The sequence below is a fragment of the Alosa alosa genome, chromosome 16, assembly GCF_017589495.1.
Source record: "Alosa alosa isolate M-15738 ecotype Scorff River chromosome 16, AALO_Geno_1.1, whole genome shotgun sequence".
NCBI lineage: Eukaryota > Metazoa > Chordata > Actinopteri > Clupeiformes > Clupeidae > Alosa > Alosa alosa.
Window position 1 is genome coordinate 32,622,577 of NC_063204.1, and position 17,792 is coordinate 32,640,368.

The 17,792-nt window shown below is 39.5% G+C and overlaps 1 protein-coding gene across 7 annotated transcripts in view; it reads left to right on the forward strand.

Annotated features, from left to right (window-relative positions):
- nphp3 (nephronophthisis 3) overlaps positions 1-17,792 on the forward strand; it is a 165,406-nt gene that overhangs the window by 90,406 nt on the left and 57,208 nt on the right. For all 7 annotated transcript variants that reach the window (XM_048265979.1, XM_048265984.1, XM_048265981.1 and 4 more), the window contains one exon: positions 5,398-5,501. In XM_048265979.1, the coding sequence (XP_048121936.1) occupies positions 5,398-5,501 (104 nt within the window). The remainder of the gene's footprint in view (positions 1-5,397; positions 5,502-17,792) is intronic.

The window sequence follows — 17,792 nt, forward strand, 5'->3', positions numbered from 1 at the left end:
CTTGACTCAGACTCGACTGTATTTGAAAACCAACGGACTCAGTCTCGACCCTTCAAAACTCAGTATTGACTCGGACTCGGCATAGACGGTCTCGTCCCCATCACTAGATCTCAGTATGTGTTGTGATTACATGATTTTATATTAAAATGTTTAAAGAACCTCAACGACCAGAAGACTGGCAGCCTTAATCCTTCACCCCCTACAAGCACGCCATATGGCAACTTTGGCAAGGAAAAACTCCCATATTTGTGAAAGAAACCTAGACCAGAATCTGACTTAATAGGGGGAGCCCACCTGCTTCTGGCTGGCTGCAGCTCTAATGGCAGCAGTCCAATGTAGAATAATCCAAAAATGCAGTCTGCAAGATAAGAGTTAAAGTTAACTAAAGGCTCTCTTATACAGGTATGTTTTTAGGTCTTTAAAAGATATTCACTGAACTTGCCTGTTTAATGTACAGAGGCATAGCTTTGGGGCATAATGGAAAAAAGGAGCTTCTCCACTCCACTTTGCTTGTGGAGCACTTTGGGTACAATGAAAAGATTAGCATTAGAAGATCTAAGTTTCCTTTGTGGTTGATAAGATGTTAAAAGCTCAAAGATGATAATAATAATAGTAATAATAATACATTTTATTGATAAAGCGTCTTTCAAGACACCCAAGTTCGCTTAAAAAATAAAGGTGCCGGGCGGAGCGGCGTGGTCGTCAGCGTACCCGTGACACAAATACATTTAAAAAATAACAAACATAGGACAGAGCCAGCGTACCCGTGACATACACAACAGACAATGAAACAAATAAACAAATAAAAAGTACCAAAAAAAGAAAATACATTTAAAAAGGGGAAAAATTATGTTAAATTAGTCCAATTTCCAACCCGTTGAAAATGTCCAAGGGCAATGATGATCCGCGTGAAACTGCTCACAGCTGTGTCTTTACAACCGATGCAATGCCAACAAAGTTCTTTACAACTGACCAACCCGGTGGATTCACTAGCATGCTGGAGATAACATTAATGTTAGGCCTTGTTAGTCTGGAGATCACTGGAAGCATAACAGTCTGAAGTCGTGGGCGATCTTGTTGATCAGCAACTCAGTGGACTTCAACGTTAACGTTAGTCTGCTCAATTAAGACTCCAGGCAGTTGGCATGGCAGCTCACAGGTCAGAAACACTGCCCTACAAAGGCTAAGAGCAGTATCTGCACTTTTTCAAAAAAAAATTTTTTGCACAAATAAGATGTACATGGTCTGGTCTTCAATCTGTTAAAATTCCATATGGCTACTTAACCATTAGAACCCGATTGACGCAAAGTGCGTCAAAAAACACACCCTTTCTTCTCTGTTACATTGCTCCGTAACTGTTCATCGCAGCGAGATGAAACCTTTATTGCATGACAGAGCAGAAGTGGGGCTTTCCAAAGAGACTACACACTTATCTGTACGATCAAGTATGAAAATTAAAAAAAATCATGAATTAAATCAAATTGCATCATATTTTCAGTCTACTCACGTTTTGAATTACTCGCGAACCTGTGATCGCATCGATATGGCAAGCATATCAGATGAAAGAGGGGACACAGGGCAATCCATTGGTACCATGTTTATCGATCATTCTGGCTTATAAAAACAGATGAAGTGACTGCAAAATAATAACGTCATGTACACAAACCAACGCAGCACACCCATTACTCTCGTTTTACTCGCGGACCCGTGATCGGATAGATATGCCACGCATGTCAGATAAAAGAGGAGACTCAGAGCTATCATTTGATACCAAGTACATCCTTCTGGGTTATAAAACAGACGAAGTGACAGCAAAATAATAACTTCATATAGCTGGACTTACCCACGCTTTTTGTCTGTTCTTGTGGCAAAGCATGTTTATAATCCAACGCTATTGTGTGTTTCTCTATGGCAAAGCATGTTCATAATCCGGTTTTGAGATCCTAGCAAATTCCTGCATGGCATCCAATTCAAGGCTCACATTGCATCCCAATTTGTTCAACAAAGAAATACCTTTTTTGCCTTTACTTTGTTCATGGCAATGCAGTAAAAAGTTGAGAATCATTATGAGTGCATACACGCAGGCTAACACGCAACCTCGGGTCAAGTCAGGTCAGATCAGTTCGTGTCACAGATATGGAGCGCAGAAAGGTAATTTTTTATCACTAAATAAAAAATGGCATTTATTTCCGTAAATCACACACCACATATTTCTGTAAATTGCTCAGCCCCAGAGTATCCCTCCAACATGGCAATTATATTGCCCGATTCAGGACAGTCTGCCCTACACACACATGAAATGCACGTAGAGCTATGAGCTTGCTGTGGTGAGATATAGATCAGATGAAAAATCTAAATAAAATCAATGCTAGTACTAATACATGAACTGATGGCAGATCTGGATAGCCTAGACTCCGCTGAAAAAAACAATATATAATATGTGTGTGTGGCACTTACAATGACCAGAATAAATCCTTATGAATAAAGGTAGTGAAAATGCCCTAAAAACAACTTAGGGTTCTAAGGGTTAATACATTTCTTAGCTAAATTTACATTTTTAGTTTGCAGTTTGTATAGAAAAGTAGAGTGAAACCAAGGCAGAGTGCAGTATCTGCCCTTACTGCCTTGATTTCACTTGCCATTACTGCATTCTGCCTTTGTTTCACTTGCCCTTACTCTAATAGGGTGTGTGTGTGTGTGTGTGTGTGTGTGTGTGTGTGTGTGTGTGCACAGGGACGGACTGAGACTAAAAAAGGCCCTGGACTTTCTTCTAAAAAGGCACACTACCATTCACACTCATGATACATGTCTCACAATATTAAATGCCAGTGAAAGTATCATATTCATTCAAAATAGTCAATCAGATTTTACAAAGTAATTAACATGTACTTTTACAAATATAAGCAGCAGTGTGCAAAGGTGTCAAAGGTTAGATTTTGGTGTGCAGCAATGCAATATTGCTTGACATAAAAGTCTACATGAATACCCGATTGATTTTGTTCCATTTTTATATAAATGTTTATAAATGACAGAGTTGCCATTGTTAAGGCATCAAGCAGCATGTCTTCACTAAAAATGTAGTAATTACCTCCTCAATTAATATAAAAAGTGAGTGATTATGATCACTTGCTACACTTACTGCAACATGTTATTGTATGGCCATGTAAGTATAAGCAGCAATGCAAAGGCAAAGCGCAGTATAGCCTATAAAACTATCAAATGTTGCCTAAATGTCAAAAAACAAAATGTTTAATATTCACCTCACTTTCATCTATCTAATGGTACCCCTTGTTGTTGAATATAATTTGATGCTTATACTTGGTGTAAGAAAAACACAAAAAGCTGTTTTTCTCAGTTTGGCATTTTTGCAGATACTGCTCTTTGGCTTTGTAGGGCAGAACAGCTCGGCGGCCTCGGCAGATCTTTCGCAGAGTAGCCTAGGTCCAGCTGTCCCGAGAAATCCCTTCGACCAGACAGTGAAGCGCAGCACCGGCTCATGGATGGATGAAAGGATGTCAGAGGCTAGTGCAGTATAGTAGAGTATAGTTCCATGTCAAATCTGCCTAGAAAATCACCATGTTTCATTTTCCGTTGGTCTTATCACACTTTCTAACTTGAGAGGAGACAAGTTTTAAAAAGGAAAATTACCGGAAATCGTAGTCACTTTTAAACATGATGCTAGCAGGCGAGATGCTTATGGTCTAATCCGATTCAATGATCTATGCTAGGCTGGAGCTAAAAGTGGTATCGCCAGACTCGGAGAACGGCTGGATGAACTGGAGAAAGGTAAAAATCAATTGGAAAATGAGTGTAATTCCCCAAATGGTGGAATATCCCTTTAACACACTGGCAGACAAATTTGCTTATTTTTAGGACAAATTTGCTTAACTCATTGGCAGACACATTTCCTTGTTTTCAGGATGAGACATCTTAAAAGGAGTCAAAGTCTTCTTAAATTAAGTCAAATGATTTTACGTGGAAGAGCTAGGTAAGTCTCTTTATACTGAAAACAATTTTAACTAGATTTTTTATCTAGATTTTTTCTAGATCTTGATATAATAACACTTGTTAGATTATATTAGATAAACAGTTTTTGCAGTAGGTGTGGCCATTACGATAGATTATATTAGATAAACAGTTTTTGCAGTAGGTGTGGCCATTACGAGAAAAGAAAGTGCATAGTTGTACTGAACAACAGAACATACAAAATCAATGATGCGATAACATGCTCCTTCACTCATGACCTAGTTTATGTTGGTAAAACAAGTTGGCCCCTCAAACAAAGAATAAGCAAACACATTACAAACAATTTTACCATTAAACAAACTGACTGTGATTCACCCTGTCCTGTGGCGGTTCACCCTAATGATTTTAAACACATCAGTACCTTCCAAGTATGTGGTATAAAGAAAGTGAAGCGTCCAAAAAGAGGCGGTGATTTAGATACTAATTTATTACAACACAAAGCTGTCTGGTTATGGTTATGGTATTTAGCAGACAATATACACCTGCAGAGCTATAACAATTGGTTAAATGAAAAACTTGTTCTTAATGTCATGTAGTAATTTGTACACATCATGTGTATTTGTTGTAATTCAAAATATACAGTATATTTCTTGTACCTGGAGAATGACTAATATGTGGATGCGGATGTTTAAGTGGTGACCCATTGAATGCCTTGTTAATTAATTGAAATATTAGTCAGGACACCCAATTGGCAGTTTCCAGCTCTGAGCTCGTGATAAATATGTAGTGTTTTCTTGAACAAAGTTCATGTAATGAAGGTCTGTAACAACACATTATGTAATTTCACCGCTTTATGTAACAACTTGACAAAATGTAATAAAGTTTCACGTCATTATGTAATAATTGCTGCATTTTGTAAAAACTGATGCATTTTGTTATAATCTGCCGCATTATGTTATAAACTGCTTGAATGCAATATGTAATACAGGTGTGCAGGTTCCTCTCTATCTTTTGATTAACTGGTTATCAAAAATGAATTTCAGAACGAATGAATTTTTTTCTTCCCATTTTCGTTTATGTTCATGCCAAATTTCCAATTTTCATTTGTAATCCAAGATTTTTCTATAATGTGTATGAAGCTCATAATATATCATTATATGAGCAATAATATCTTAATTTATTTATGCACTGTACAAAATAAAATCTAAGTGTTATTAATCTTCTATTAAGATCAAAAAGTCTATTTGGTATTATGTGAAAACACTAGGCAAGTCTCTTTACACTCAAAACAATACCAAGTAGATTTTGATCTTGATATAAGATTAATAACACTTACACTTACAATGTAACAGGTTAGATTGTATGAAATAAGCAGTTTATGCATTGCAATGTGGAGACTAATATAGTTTGTTCTTGGTTTTCCCTTGTCAGTATATTACTCGTCTGAATGATCTGGTGGCAGCCCCTCCTCCCACTCCCCCTCTGCTTGTGTCTGGTGGACCAGGTTCCGGAAAATCTGTCTTGCTTGCAAAATGGTATTGGAAAAAAACAGTTTTATGTCTTTGTGATACTAAGTAACCCTCCTTATATTGATCACTGAACATCATGTTGTTGCCTTTGTGGTATGAAAGGCAATTGGTACAGACAACTGTCACTGGCAGAAGTTTTCACACTGCAAAAAATAAAATGTAACCAAATGTTGTTAATCTTATATTAAGATCAAAAAATGTATTTGATATTTTTTAAATATAAAAAGACTTACCTAGTGCTCGTTTCAAGACCATTTTGACTTAATTTAATAATAATTTGACTTATTTTAAGGACTTTATCAGGACACGTTTGTCCATGCACCGACAACCAAATTTGCTTAATGTACTGGGAGCTAAATTTGCTTGTTTTCAGGATGACGTCTTAAAGTAAGTCAAACTCCAAGTCAAAGGATTTTACGAGGAAGTCTATTTGTTGGTTAGAGACCCCTGATCTAAATCTACATAATATACACCTTAAAATAACTAAATACAGCCCTAATTACCAAGGATAACAAGCCAGTACTGTACGGAGTCCCTAAGGGGACATGAGCAAAACAAAATCTAAAGTTTAGTTTCATGTGCGCACGTGAAAGTTTCATGTGCGCACGTGAAAGTTTTGTGTGCACATGCAAAATCTTCATGTGCTCACATGAACCTAAAGCACTCCACACACAAGACATTGACACAAGACAAAAGATGTTGGACGGACTGTTGTTGTCGCCAGCGTACCCATGACACTAAGACATAAACAAGCAAATTTACAAAAAAGACTAAATATGCCGGACGGAGGAGTGGCGTAATCGCCAGCGTACCCGTGACACCAAGACATATAAGACATACAACTGAACGAACAAATAATAAAATATACATTTTAAAATTTATTTTAAATTTAAAAAAAGAAAATTCCATTTTATATTAGTCAAATTGGTTACATCTAACCGGCTGAAAAACGTCCAAGGGCGATGATGATGATGATGATGATGACTTGCGTGAAATGGCGCACAGCTGTGTTTTTATAACAGACCAACCCGGAAGATTTAACGTTCCAGTCCCTAAGAAACCTTGGCCAAAGGATAATAATGACTTTAGACCTGTGGCCCTGACTTCGGTAATAATAAAAGTTTTTGAGCGTATAATGGTGGGTATTTTAAAACATGAGGTAAAACATCTTCCAGATCCCTACCAATTTGCCTATCAGGGGTACTGATGATGCTCTCAATACAACAACTCATTTTGTACTTAAACATACTGAAAACCCCAAGGCCTATGCCAGACTATTGTTCATGGATTTTAGCTCAGCTTTAACACATTTCTCCCCCAGATACCTCACTGGAAGGCAGCAACAGGTGAGGGTCAATTCTACTCTCTCTAGCATAAAGGATATCAATATGGGAGCCCCACAGGGGTGTGTAAGTTCTCCAATTCTTTTCACGTTATATACCAATAGCTGTAGAAGTGAGTGCAGTGAGCATTGTTATTACGTTTTCTGATGATACGGCTCTATTAAGCCTTCTGTATGCTAATTCAGACACAACGGTGTATCATACAGAGATACAGTGCATAGTGTCATGGTGTGACGGTCACAACCTTATTTTAAATGCGACAAAGACAAAAGAGATGATCTTTGATCCCAGGGGTGTGGGTGATCATATGCCTGTGTCCATCAAAGGACAGGTAGTAGATCAAGTCACTCAGTTTAAATACTTGGGTATTACTTTGGATTGTAAGCTACAGTGGAGCTCTCATGTGGAGTTTGTTCAAGGATCTGTCAGCGGCTACATTTTTTGCGTAGACTAAGGGTCCATGATGTGGATAAGTAGATTATGTTGTTGTTTTATAGAGGTACTATTGAGTCCACAATACGCTATGGCATCACAACATGGTTCTGCAACCTGACCTTAAAAGACAAAGCACAGCTCTAGAACCTTGTTAAGAGGGCAGGGAAAATAATGGGGACTCAGCCACCGTCCTCCTTAAAGGAGATCTATGAGGACACATTTAGGAAGTTTTAAGTTTTAAGCCACAGACCCAACCCATGTCCTAAATAAGGAGTACCGACTCCCATTCTGTAGGCTAAATAAATTCAAGTTATCCCTAGTATCATTATCAATTAAGCTACTCAATGATGGAATAGCGCAATAACTGGTTGGGCAATAGTGCAATAACTGCTGGGACAATAGTGCAATAACTAGTGGCAGTGCAATCATCCTTATGGACTAATCTTTTTTATATATACTATTTATCTGATCCCTGTTGAAAAAACCAGCATGGCCAGCTTAAGGTGGTTTGCTGGTTGACCAGCTTGTTAACCAGCTTGTTTGACCACCCTATGATGGTTGACCTGCAGACCAGCAAAACTCTTGCGAAAACATACCTTCAGCTGGTTTACCCAACTTATGATTGTAATTCAGCTGGTTTTGCTTGTCGCACCACCTCAGGCTGGTCATTTCAGCTGGTGTTGCTGGTCTACACTGCTGGTTTAGCTGGCCATGCCAGCTTATGTTGGTCATTCTAGCAAACCAGCATGACCATCTTACACCAACAATGTCAAGCTTGACAGGCTGGTCACCATCTTGCACCAGCTGTATCCCACACGACAGGCTGGTCAAACCAGCATGACCAACTTCATCAGATGATCACGCCAGCATATCCAGCTGGTGTCGGCCTAACCAGCTACACCAGCAAAGACCAGCAAGAGCTGGAAGAAAACCAGCAAAGACCAGCTAAAACCAGCTACCAGCATAAGCTGGTTTGTAATTTCTTGCTGTTTTTTTTCAGCAGGGATGAGCTGTGGGTGTGTGTGGGGATTGTGTGTGTGTATTTCGGGGGAGGTATGGGGTGTGTGAGCAGGTGTGTGCATGCGCTGGAGTGCCTAGACTATGATTGTTTTTATAATGTTTTTTGTGGAGGGGGGGGATACCATGTGTTTCATGTTTTATGTATGTCTATGTAAGAATAGAATAGAATAGAATAAATCTTTAATGTCCACCAAGGTGGAATTTTTTATTAAATCTTTGTGTTTGTATCGCCGATGCTCCTTGTGTGACAAATTTCTCTCGCCAGAGAGACAATTAAATACTTACTTACTTACTTACTAATATTTAAAAATTTAACAGGGAACAGATTAGAATGTTGGTCAAACTATAATAAGGAGAATAGCAATAATAAACAACAATGTCAATTCAATCAATAGCCTAATAAAATAAGCAATGAAAATGAGGGAAAAAGCAATAATAAACAATAATGTCCATTCAATCAATAATATAAAAAAAACAATGACATGGTAAGACTAAATTAAGGAGAATATCAATAATAAACAATAATGTCAAATTAATCAGCAGCCTAAAGGAAATAAAACAATATTTTACAAACCATAAAGAACTAAGTACATGTTGAACAGGAATGTCTTTAGACCCCTCTTAAATGACCCAAAACTACCACAGGAACGGAGAGCACTGGGCAACTCATTCCACCAACATGGAACCACTGAGGAAAAGAGTCTTGAATTAGACCTAGTGTTTAAGACTGGTCGACATAAGACACTCATCAGAAGACCGCAGTGGGCGGTTGGGGATGTACACCTTGATTATTGAGTTAAAATAACTAGGAGCAGATCCAGTCAGTGTCCTATAGGCCAAAGTGAGACATTTAAATATAGTTAATTAAATTAAATTTAAACATAACACACTTTGAATCTAACACAACATCTTTTTAAATCTAAGAAAACACAAGTTTTAAGCAAACATCTTTTGAATCTAAGCAACACATTTTTAAGTTTTGAGCAAACATTCTTTAAGTCCAAAGGCTCTGGTACGGTCCTGCGTCACATTTGCGCGTGTCCAAGACGTGCGTCATTTTTGCCGTGAACGTGAAGCATACTCCAACTTCTGCTGTCCTGAATGCTCGTTAAATCATTAAGGTTAGCGCCTGCGCACTACGGATTAACTGTGATACTCTGCCACACTGACTGGGGGCGGTACGTCGAGCCTGAAAGTAGGACACAACCACCAAAGAAGCCTGAAACGCCTGAAGAAAAGAAGAACGTGGGATGTGCGAGCACTGAACGAAGGAAGAGCTAATGAAGGAAAAAGCACCACAAGTACTTTTGCCTGTCTGATGGGAAGTTTGATAAGTTGGCCCATCGCTCCATTTATCATCCACCAGAACACACACATTACACCTGTTTGTATAGCTGGGAGACTTGCTTATAGCTTAGCCTATTTGCTTATAGCTTAGCCTATTTGCTTATTAGGCTACTTCGCCTATAGCTAAGTGACTCGGTGCCGCGAGGGCAGCAATATTGGTGCGATACAAAGTAAAGACATGGCTCTGGGTTTCGCGATTTGATTTTAGCATTGTTCAATAATAGGTGCTAGGCTACGCTCATTTTTAAAAGATGCATTTAATCCAAAGACATGTCAGCTCTCTATGCAGATAGTAGGGCTGTCACATTTTATTTGAACATGACGTGAAATATCCGTAGTCGAACCATAAATAAACTATTCGGTTTTTAGTGCTGTGTAGCGCATTTCTACAGTCTATGATTAGTTTTATTTTATTGTTTACCATCTCATTCAGTGCTCTATGATCCAGGGCTCATGACCAAATCAAGCCAATAGCCAGTAGCCACAATGAGCCCATGCATCCACCCTGTTTCGACAATGAAAGATAACGCACAGAACGGCCAGCCTGAGCGGACAATTACGTCCCCAACTCATCTAAAATGTGGTGTCTTGAAATACTGGGTTCTACACCACAGATGGTAAAGTAACTGTTAAAGATAATGTTAAAGAATGTATCTCTGGATTGTGGCTTTACATCGGTCGAAGTTGACTCCATGTCGTGGTGTTTCACGTAACTCGATAGCCAGGCAAGCTGAGGACCTATGCTGAGCGCTCTGCTCCATCGACGTTCTGGTAACCAAACAAGTCTTCTTCTGTCTAGGTTTGTTTCTAGGTTTTAAGCAAAGCGCTCTAGAATCTTTGGTTTTAAGTGTTGTTCTTCTATGTGGTCCACCTACTGGAGGGGAGTGTTTACAGCAGTTCCGTTTCACACATGCGCAGTCTACGCATCACTTTGACGCGCGGTCTTAAATTTCGGTCGACTCAGACACAACGCATGCCGTAAAAATGACGCAATTCTCGTCACACGCTCACCAGTGCCGCGGGCCGCGGGACGCAGACGCGGGAGCGTACCATAGGCTTTAGCAAAAGTTTCTGCAGTTTTAAGCAGTTTCACATGGCTTATCTATTATTGCAGCATTCTCACATTTTTATTTGTTTTGGAGCGAGCTGAATTCAAGCAATTGTATGATTAGCAAATCTTTTTTCTGGCAAACTATCAGACTACAGAGTTTCAATCTTTCGCGCTCATATTACACGTGGAAATGCTATTTGGAATTGGTGCCTCTGTCTATGTCTGTGTTAGAAGGATAGGCAAAAGCATATAGGACAGACAAGTGTCTATGCTTTCTACCTGACAGGGAATGGTAAACCAAACTCAAAATAAAGAAATTGACACTGCGTGAAAAGTGTGATTTTTGTCCCCGTAAACCCCTGGAGATCTCCCTCATTTTCAGCAGTTGCCGACAATTTGCAACCCGCGAATGTCGCGTTTGTCTGTGCTACAAATTGTCGGAACCGTACTATGACGTATGTGGAGAGCCAGAGTGTATAGGTCTAATTGAGTGCCTGTCACTGCTGATGTGTGGATGCAATTCATAACGTTTTCTACATAGTTAAAATAAAGGTTTGTACTTCTCCTTGGGACAAGCACTTTTGAATTTTGGAAAATACTTTTCCATTTACATCGGGATTTTGCAAACATTCAGTGTCAGTCAATAAAATGAGCCCTTCAACGAAATTGACAAGCAGCTGTAAGTAGGCTAAGCATGCTAAATTCAACATCCAAAGAGTATTCTAACGTTAGCTTTGAGATACTGCTTGATTGCATAACTTAACTTAGTTTAGTCTCTTCAATGTAGCCTACTATGTTGTGATAAGATCTTAGCAGAGTTAACTTAAATGCAGCAGTTTTGAACAAATTTGCGCAGCATGGTCACGATGCTAAGCAGATTTAATAGCAATTTAGCCAGACGTCTTCTATGCAATGCTTCTATGTGTCAACAACAATCCTTCAACAATCGTGAATATTTTGTTAAATGCACATGCAGAGGAGGGGCAGGGAGCTGCGAGAGAGAGTGGGGCGGGACAAGGAAAGGCTGCGTGCATAAAAAGCGCATCTCAATGGCAATGCAAGGATTTGATGTTATATTTAATTTAAATTAAATTAAATTAAACATAGAATAATTATGTGTGGCGGCCGATTTCGTGGCGCCCCGCCACAGATTAGTCAATGCATGGATATTCCCACGGGTGTTGTTAGGCCAGAGCTAATGTAGGCCGGAGGCCGAGTGGTGCAGGCAACAAACAACAGCCGGGAATATCCATGACCAATCCACGATCACGAGTGCTATATTGCTTTTTTATACAACAATTCTACAACAAACTAAATAATCTGAAAACACCCCATTATTGTTTTAAAAATGTTAATTTCGACATCGTTCTTACGCATCAAAAAATAGTTCCCTTTTCAATAGACAGCATCTTGGTTGCTAGGTAACCAACATTCCATATTCCTCGTTACGGGTCTTGGTGGTTTACATGTCTTCTTGAAAGAAATGTTGAAAGTCGGGCTGAAATCACATTCATATCTAGGTTTGCTGAATGCATGTTACAAGGACAATGGGCCATGTCATGTAAGGGACATGGTACTGCAAAAAAACGGAAACATTGTCTACATTGCAGAACCACTCAACTTTATTAATTTATGGTGAATAAATGTTATATTACTGTGCACAGCCTGGCGTGCGATGCTAGCCGCGTTAGCAGCGGTTAGCTAATTATGCTAACGTTAGTCTCCTCCAAGTGACAATCATATTATACACAATGCTGGCAATGCTAAGAACAATTAGCATCCTTGTTTATCTTACTTACATTGAGTTGACTGTGTGGCTTAATCCACAGATGTGGTGAAGCACTGTTTCGTTATGGTTTGCTAAGGAGTAACCATAGACAGTAAAAGATAGGGACCCATTGCTTGAAATAGTGGAGAGCTGGGATGAGAACATTGTGTCAAATCTTCGCATTGTATCGCGGAGTTATTTTAATAGCTGTGCAAAGTCTGAGTTGAAATGTCCAGGGATATTCCAACTCATGGAACATCTCTCGGCCAATCAGAAACAAATAAATAGTTCCATAGAACCCAATTGTTGTATAAATATATATGTTGTTATTATTAGGGCTGTCAATCGATTAAAACATTTAATCGAATTAATTACATACTTTGTGATTAATTCATCTAAATTATTCTGTGAAAGTATTTTAAATATTTAAATTCAAATGAATCATTGAATAATCAGCGTTAGTGACATTAAAGTTCAAAACTCTTTTATTATTATTTTCACTGTTCAATTTTTTTTTTCACATACAAGGCATTTCAGGCCATAGATATAACCTAGGGGAGACGATGAAAATAAATTCATTGCACTCCCCTCAATGTCAACACTATTTCTTAAGGTAATGAAACAAGGAGGCGCACACAAGGCTCGTGTGGAAAAATATGTATTGTAGCCGAAAAGTTACAAAAGAAGTCAGAGGCTAAAACTGGAGCAACAGACGTTTCTGGCCTAGTCCATTTTCAATGTCTCCAGTAGGAAGCGCATGGCAGGTTTTCCGGTGTTATATAGGGTGACGTGTCGGTTCAGGAGCTCCCCCGTTCACCATAAGGTGGAACACCATTAAGAGGACCTGGGTAGTTCCCATTACCTAATAATAAATAAATAAATAAATAAATAGATACACTTCTAGAGATCACAATGTACAGATATACATATGAGAAATAACATGAAAATTATTATAAAGCATTTGAATGATTATACATTAAGAGGTTATAGAAAGCAAGAAAGAACCAGTTCTTCATTCATCCCCAAAGGATAGACCGTTTTCAATGTAAAAATCCAGAAGCACTCTCTCTGGAGTGCAGGTGTGATGTGTTCAAGCACAGTATATGCGAGAGAGGACACAGGATGGCCCGCTTCATTGAAATGCCGTGCTACTGGCGACTTTTCATCCTTGCGCCTAATGGCACTGTGTTCGATGATGCGTGTCTTCACTTGTCTGTTAGTCTTTCCCACATATTGTTTTTTACATGGGCATGTGATTAGATAGACAACATTACGGGTGGAGCAGGTTGTGAATTGCTTCAGTTTGTATGTTTTGTTGGTAACAGAACCAGTGACGGTATTTTTCTTAACTGAGTTATTGTGGCAAGCGGCGCATGAACGACTGCTTAATCGCTCGACGCCGCTGCGTGCATTAAAGTTGTCAGCCTTGACCAAGAAGTCTCTTATGTTCCTAGCCCTGTGATGGGCAAAAAGGGGCGGGTCTGGGAAAAGGGCACGGCATGTGTCATCACTGCTAAGAACGTGCCAGTGTTTTTTGACAGCGTCCTTGATCTGCGTGCTGTGCTTGCTGTACGTAGTGGTACAGACCACGGAGGAGCGCTTGTCTCTTTTTGGAGGGGTTGAGGTGCAGAGCACCTTATCTAGAGCTTCGTTCAGGCATGTACTGTGATATCCTCTCAAACTAAACTGTTTGTACATCCTGGTTATTTCCAAATTTAAATCTGATGTGTTGGTGCATATGCGCTTAGCTCTGAGGAACTGCGTGTAGGGTAAGCCATGTTTCAAGGCAGGTGGGTGCACACTGGTGGCGTGTAAGATGCTGTTCTTATCGGTTGGCTTCGTGTAGAGCGTCGTCCATATATTGAGCCCGTCGAGGTGTACAACAGTATCCAGGAAAGACACTGACTCTTTGTCAATGACTACATTGAATTTGATGGAGTGTACCATGTTGTTGAGATATGTTACAAAGTCATTGAAGGTTTCCAAAGGGCACTTAAACAGGCAAAACACGTCATCCACAAATCTCTTCCATAACACAATGTTTTCAAAAAAGGGATTATTGTTCCAAATGTATCTCTCCTCCAAGTAGCCCATAAAAAGACATGCATAATCTGGGGAAAATCTCCAACCCATTGCTGCCCCTTGTGTTTGTAAGTAAAACTGATTCTCAAACAGAAAAAAGTTCTTATGCAAAAGTACAGTGGGCATCGCTTTCAAATGACCACTTCATTCGCGCATTACGCGGCGTGAAGCTTTAGTACCACTTTCAGCCACTGTGCGTCGCTCTACCACTGTACATCGCTCTGCCTGCGGTCCCTTCTGAAAAAGCAGTATCTGCCATTAAACATAATTGTTGCCGAGAGTAATCCCAGCCTACGAATTCAATAACAAAATAAATCATGCATAATTAAACATTACCTCGATTTAGGCTACTTGGGTATGGCTTAAGGCTTGACCACCGCGGTGGTAATGAAAATCGAAATTGAAATTTGCTGTCTACATTATTGTCAGTGTTGGGGTTAGCGCCTTCACATAAATCAAAACAGTGGTGTGATAATTGAGCCAGTAGAGAAATAACTGTTCAGAATTAATCTGTAGCCTTGGGTAGGCTTCTGCAGAAAACAATGTTGTTGCCGATTTAATACTATCTGGCGCGTTTTTTAACAGGCTACGCCAATAGAGGCTTAGACAACTATGACCCACGTTTTGGTTTTAGTAAATTAATTTGCCCTACTTCTTGACTGCAATGTAGTCAATTGACTGCTTGACATGTCATTTTTATTTTTCTGTACAATAAACAAATACATCTGCTTTATGCATGAGAATTACATTCATATTTGGAACTTACATAGTCAATGCATCGTTCCACTACGTTAGTGTTTCCCAAAACCATAGTAGCAGCGAGCGTTCGCAACCACTATCGTAAAGTTGTGTAGTTACAACTACACCTCTCGACCTGTCACTGATGCCAGTTATTTGTTTGCAAATTAATAATTATAAATATATTTAGGTTTCTAATTGATATTTACACTTCTAACCACCAGAAAATACATAAATTAAAAGTCAATTTGCAGCCATGTGCACGTAAGTAGAAGTCACACACTTGCAGATAATAATAAGGTGGTGCGCACTTTTTGACGAGTCAGCTGAGAATATGTAGCCTTTGATTTTCATGGAGGGGGTCCTTGTTAGTTTCATAAACCAAGCCAAGAAGGCTGATTCTGATTTTGATAATATGATCTGCACAAAAGATAAACAACGATGTCAATATTGTTGTCAACATCTTAACCCAGATTCGAACTCTTGGACAGGGGACTGGTAACTGCTGTGCAACGGCGGCTGTCATCTGCCGGCCTTAACGCAATGCGCCACAGAAGTATGTGCAGGTGCCCGTTCACGTGCTACTAAACGTCATTAACCACCTTAGTCCAGACTACTGAAGTTTGGAAACTATCATGGTCCAAACTTACAGTACTATGTAAGTACGACAGTTTTGGGAAACAGTCGTAACTTACATGTTGGTTAGTTGAACGATGCATCCTGTTAGTAAAAAGCTAACCGTAGTTGTACGGGAAACGCCCCCCAGATCAGCTTGTAGGCCATTAGCAATCTGTTTTATTTTATTTTATGAAGCCTACACAGTATATCACATGCCACATTCTCACTTTCAATAGTCAGATGCAATAGCCATTGGTCAAGTATTGAGTATAAAGCAATTAAGATAGTATGAAGTACTTTTTGTATAGGGTACTATCATAAAAATTTGTTAAAACGAATAGCATTTTGCAACTTGACAACACTGGATTAAATATCGTAGGCACAGGAGAAAACTTGTACATCCATTGGCCCGTGGGGAGATCACATGCCAGTTGCCTCTCCCTTCAGTATGACTGGTTCGGTTGTGAGCTTGTTTCGCCAAAAAAAAAACTATTGCAGATATCAATGCGCCTTTGTTCATGGGTTTGGCCTCACAGCAGAGGCTTAGACAACTATGACCCACGTTTTGGTTTCATAATTTGCACTACTTATTGACTGCAATGTAGTCAGTTGACTGCTTGACAGGTTATTTTTATTTTTCTGTACAATACACAAATACATCTGCTTTATGCCGCAGAATTATGCACTTGGATAGCCTATAGAATGGGCACATTTTGGAGAGAACGCACGCAAGAATCTGTAGACTATTTGTGGCTGGTTACCAGCAAACAATGTTTAATGCATTAACTCAAGACGTCAAACATTTTCTAAACAATACAAACAGAAAGGATGCAGAGAGGCAGCAAATGTAGAAGAGTCATTTCCAGTGGAAGAACAAAATGCTGAATGAAGCCCAAATTTATGAAGGCATATCTGGCAAGTTATTTTTTGAAGACGTAAATGGTTGGGCTATAGGCCTAGTTTGCAAGAAGGAGACATAAAGCGTGAGCATGCCACACTATCCACAGCTGTGGTAGCGGGGGTAGGAGGATTACTGTTAGCGCAGGATTTATATAAAATTCTTCAACAGAAGGCCTGCCTCGATGCAGGCTTGTGGTTTGTGCAGCCTACAGTAAGTAGGTCTAGTGAGTTAGGAGTCCTCTAGACTTCTTTTCAGCTATCTCAGAGGTGGAAAGTTGCGTTCGTTGGGGGCAGGGCCGGGTTAACAATTCATAGACTCTTGGGAACAAATGTCTGATGGCCCCCCTGCCCCCCCAGCCAAATGAATCGGGCGGTCAGTTAATAGGCCTATCGTGAAGATTTGTATTACCATTTAAGGCACGAAGCATCTGTGAGGCCAAGCCTCACCAAGTAGCCCGTTTGTTTACAACTAACATTACATTTAATTAAACTGCTTATAGGCTATGCCGAAATAGTTTCAACATTTTGAATATCAGTGTCAGGTGAATTAGGAAATGCCTTATGGCTGAAAGCTGCTTGGGATCCCCCCCTGTCAAGCAATAACCATACAAAAAGTTAAAAACAGATGACATGATCGCATCACTGGCAAATAATATAGCCTAGATATTCCAATATATTGAATACATGTGTTTATTTTAGAGGGGATATTGAGCGTCATTTTTTGAGCAATTTTGACAGCCCTAGTCCACTGTAGGCTACGCCAATCGTCTATTAACACCTTCCACTAACCCCGGTGAGTGGGGGTTGCTATAATGCGTGTGAAATAGCACAGTAGGCCTATGCTACTCTTTGTGGTTGATCAACTAAAAGATGTATTTGGTGATGACGTTATTGTAGGCCTAGGAGACCTAAATTCTGAGAAATTAAATGGTACGAGAAACGATCTACATAGCGCACCAGACCGCGATGTCTTCAAGGGTTGAATGAAGGGAGTT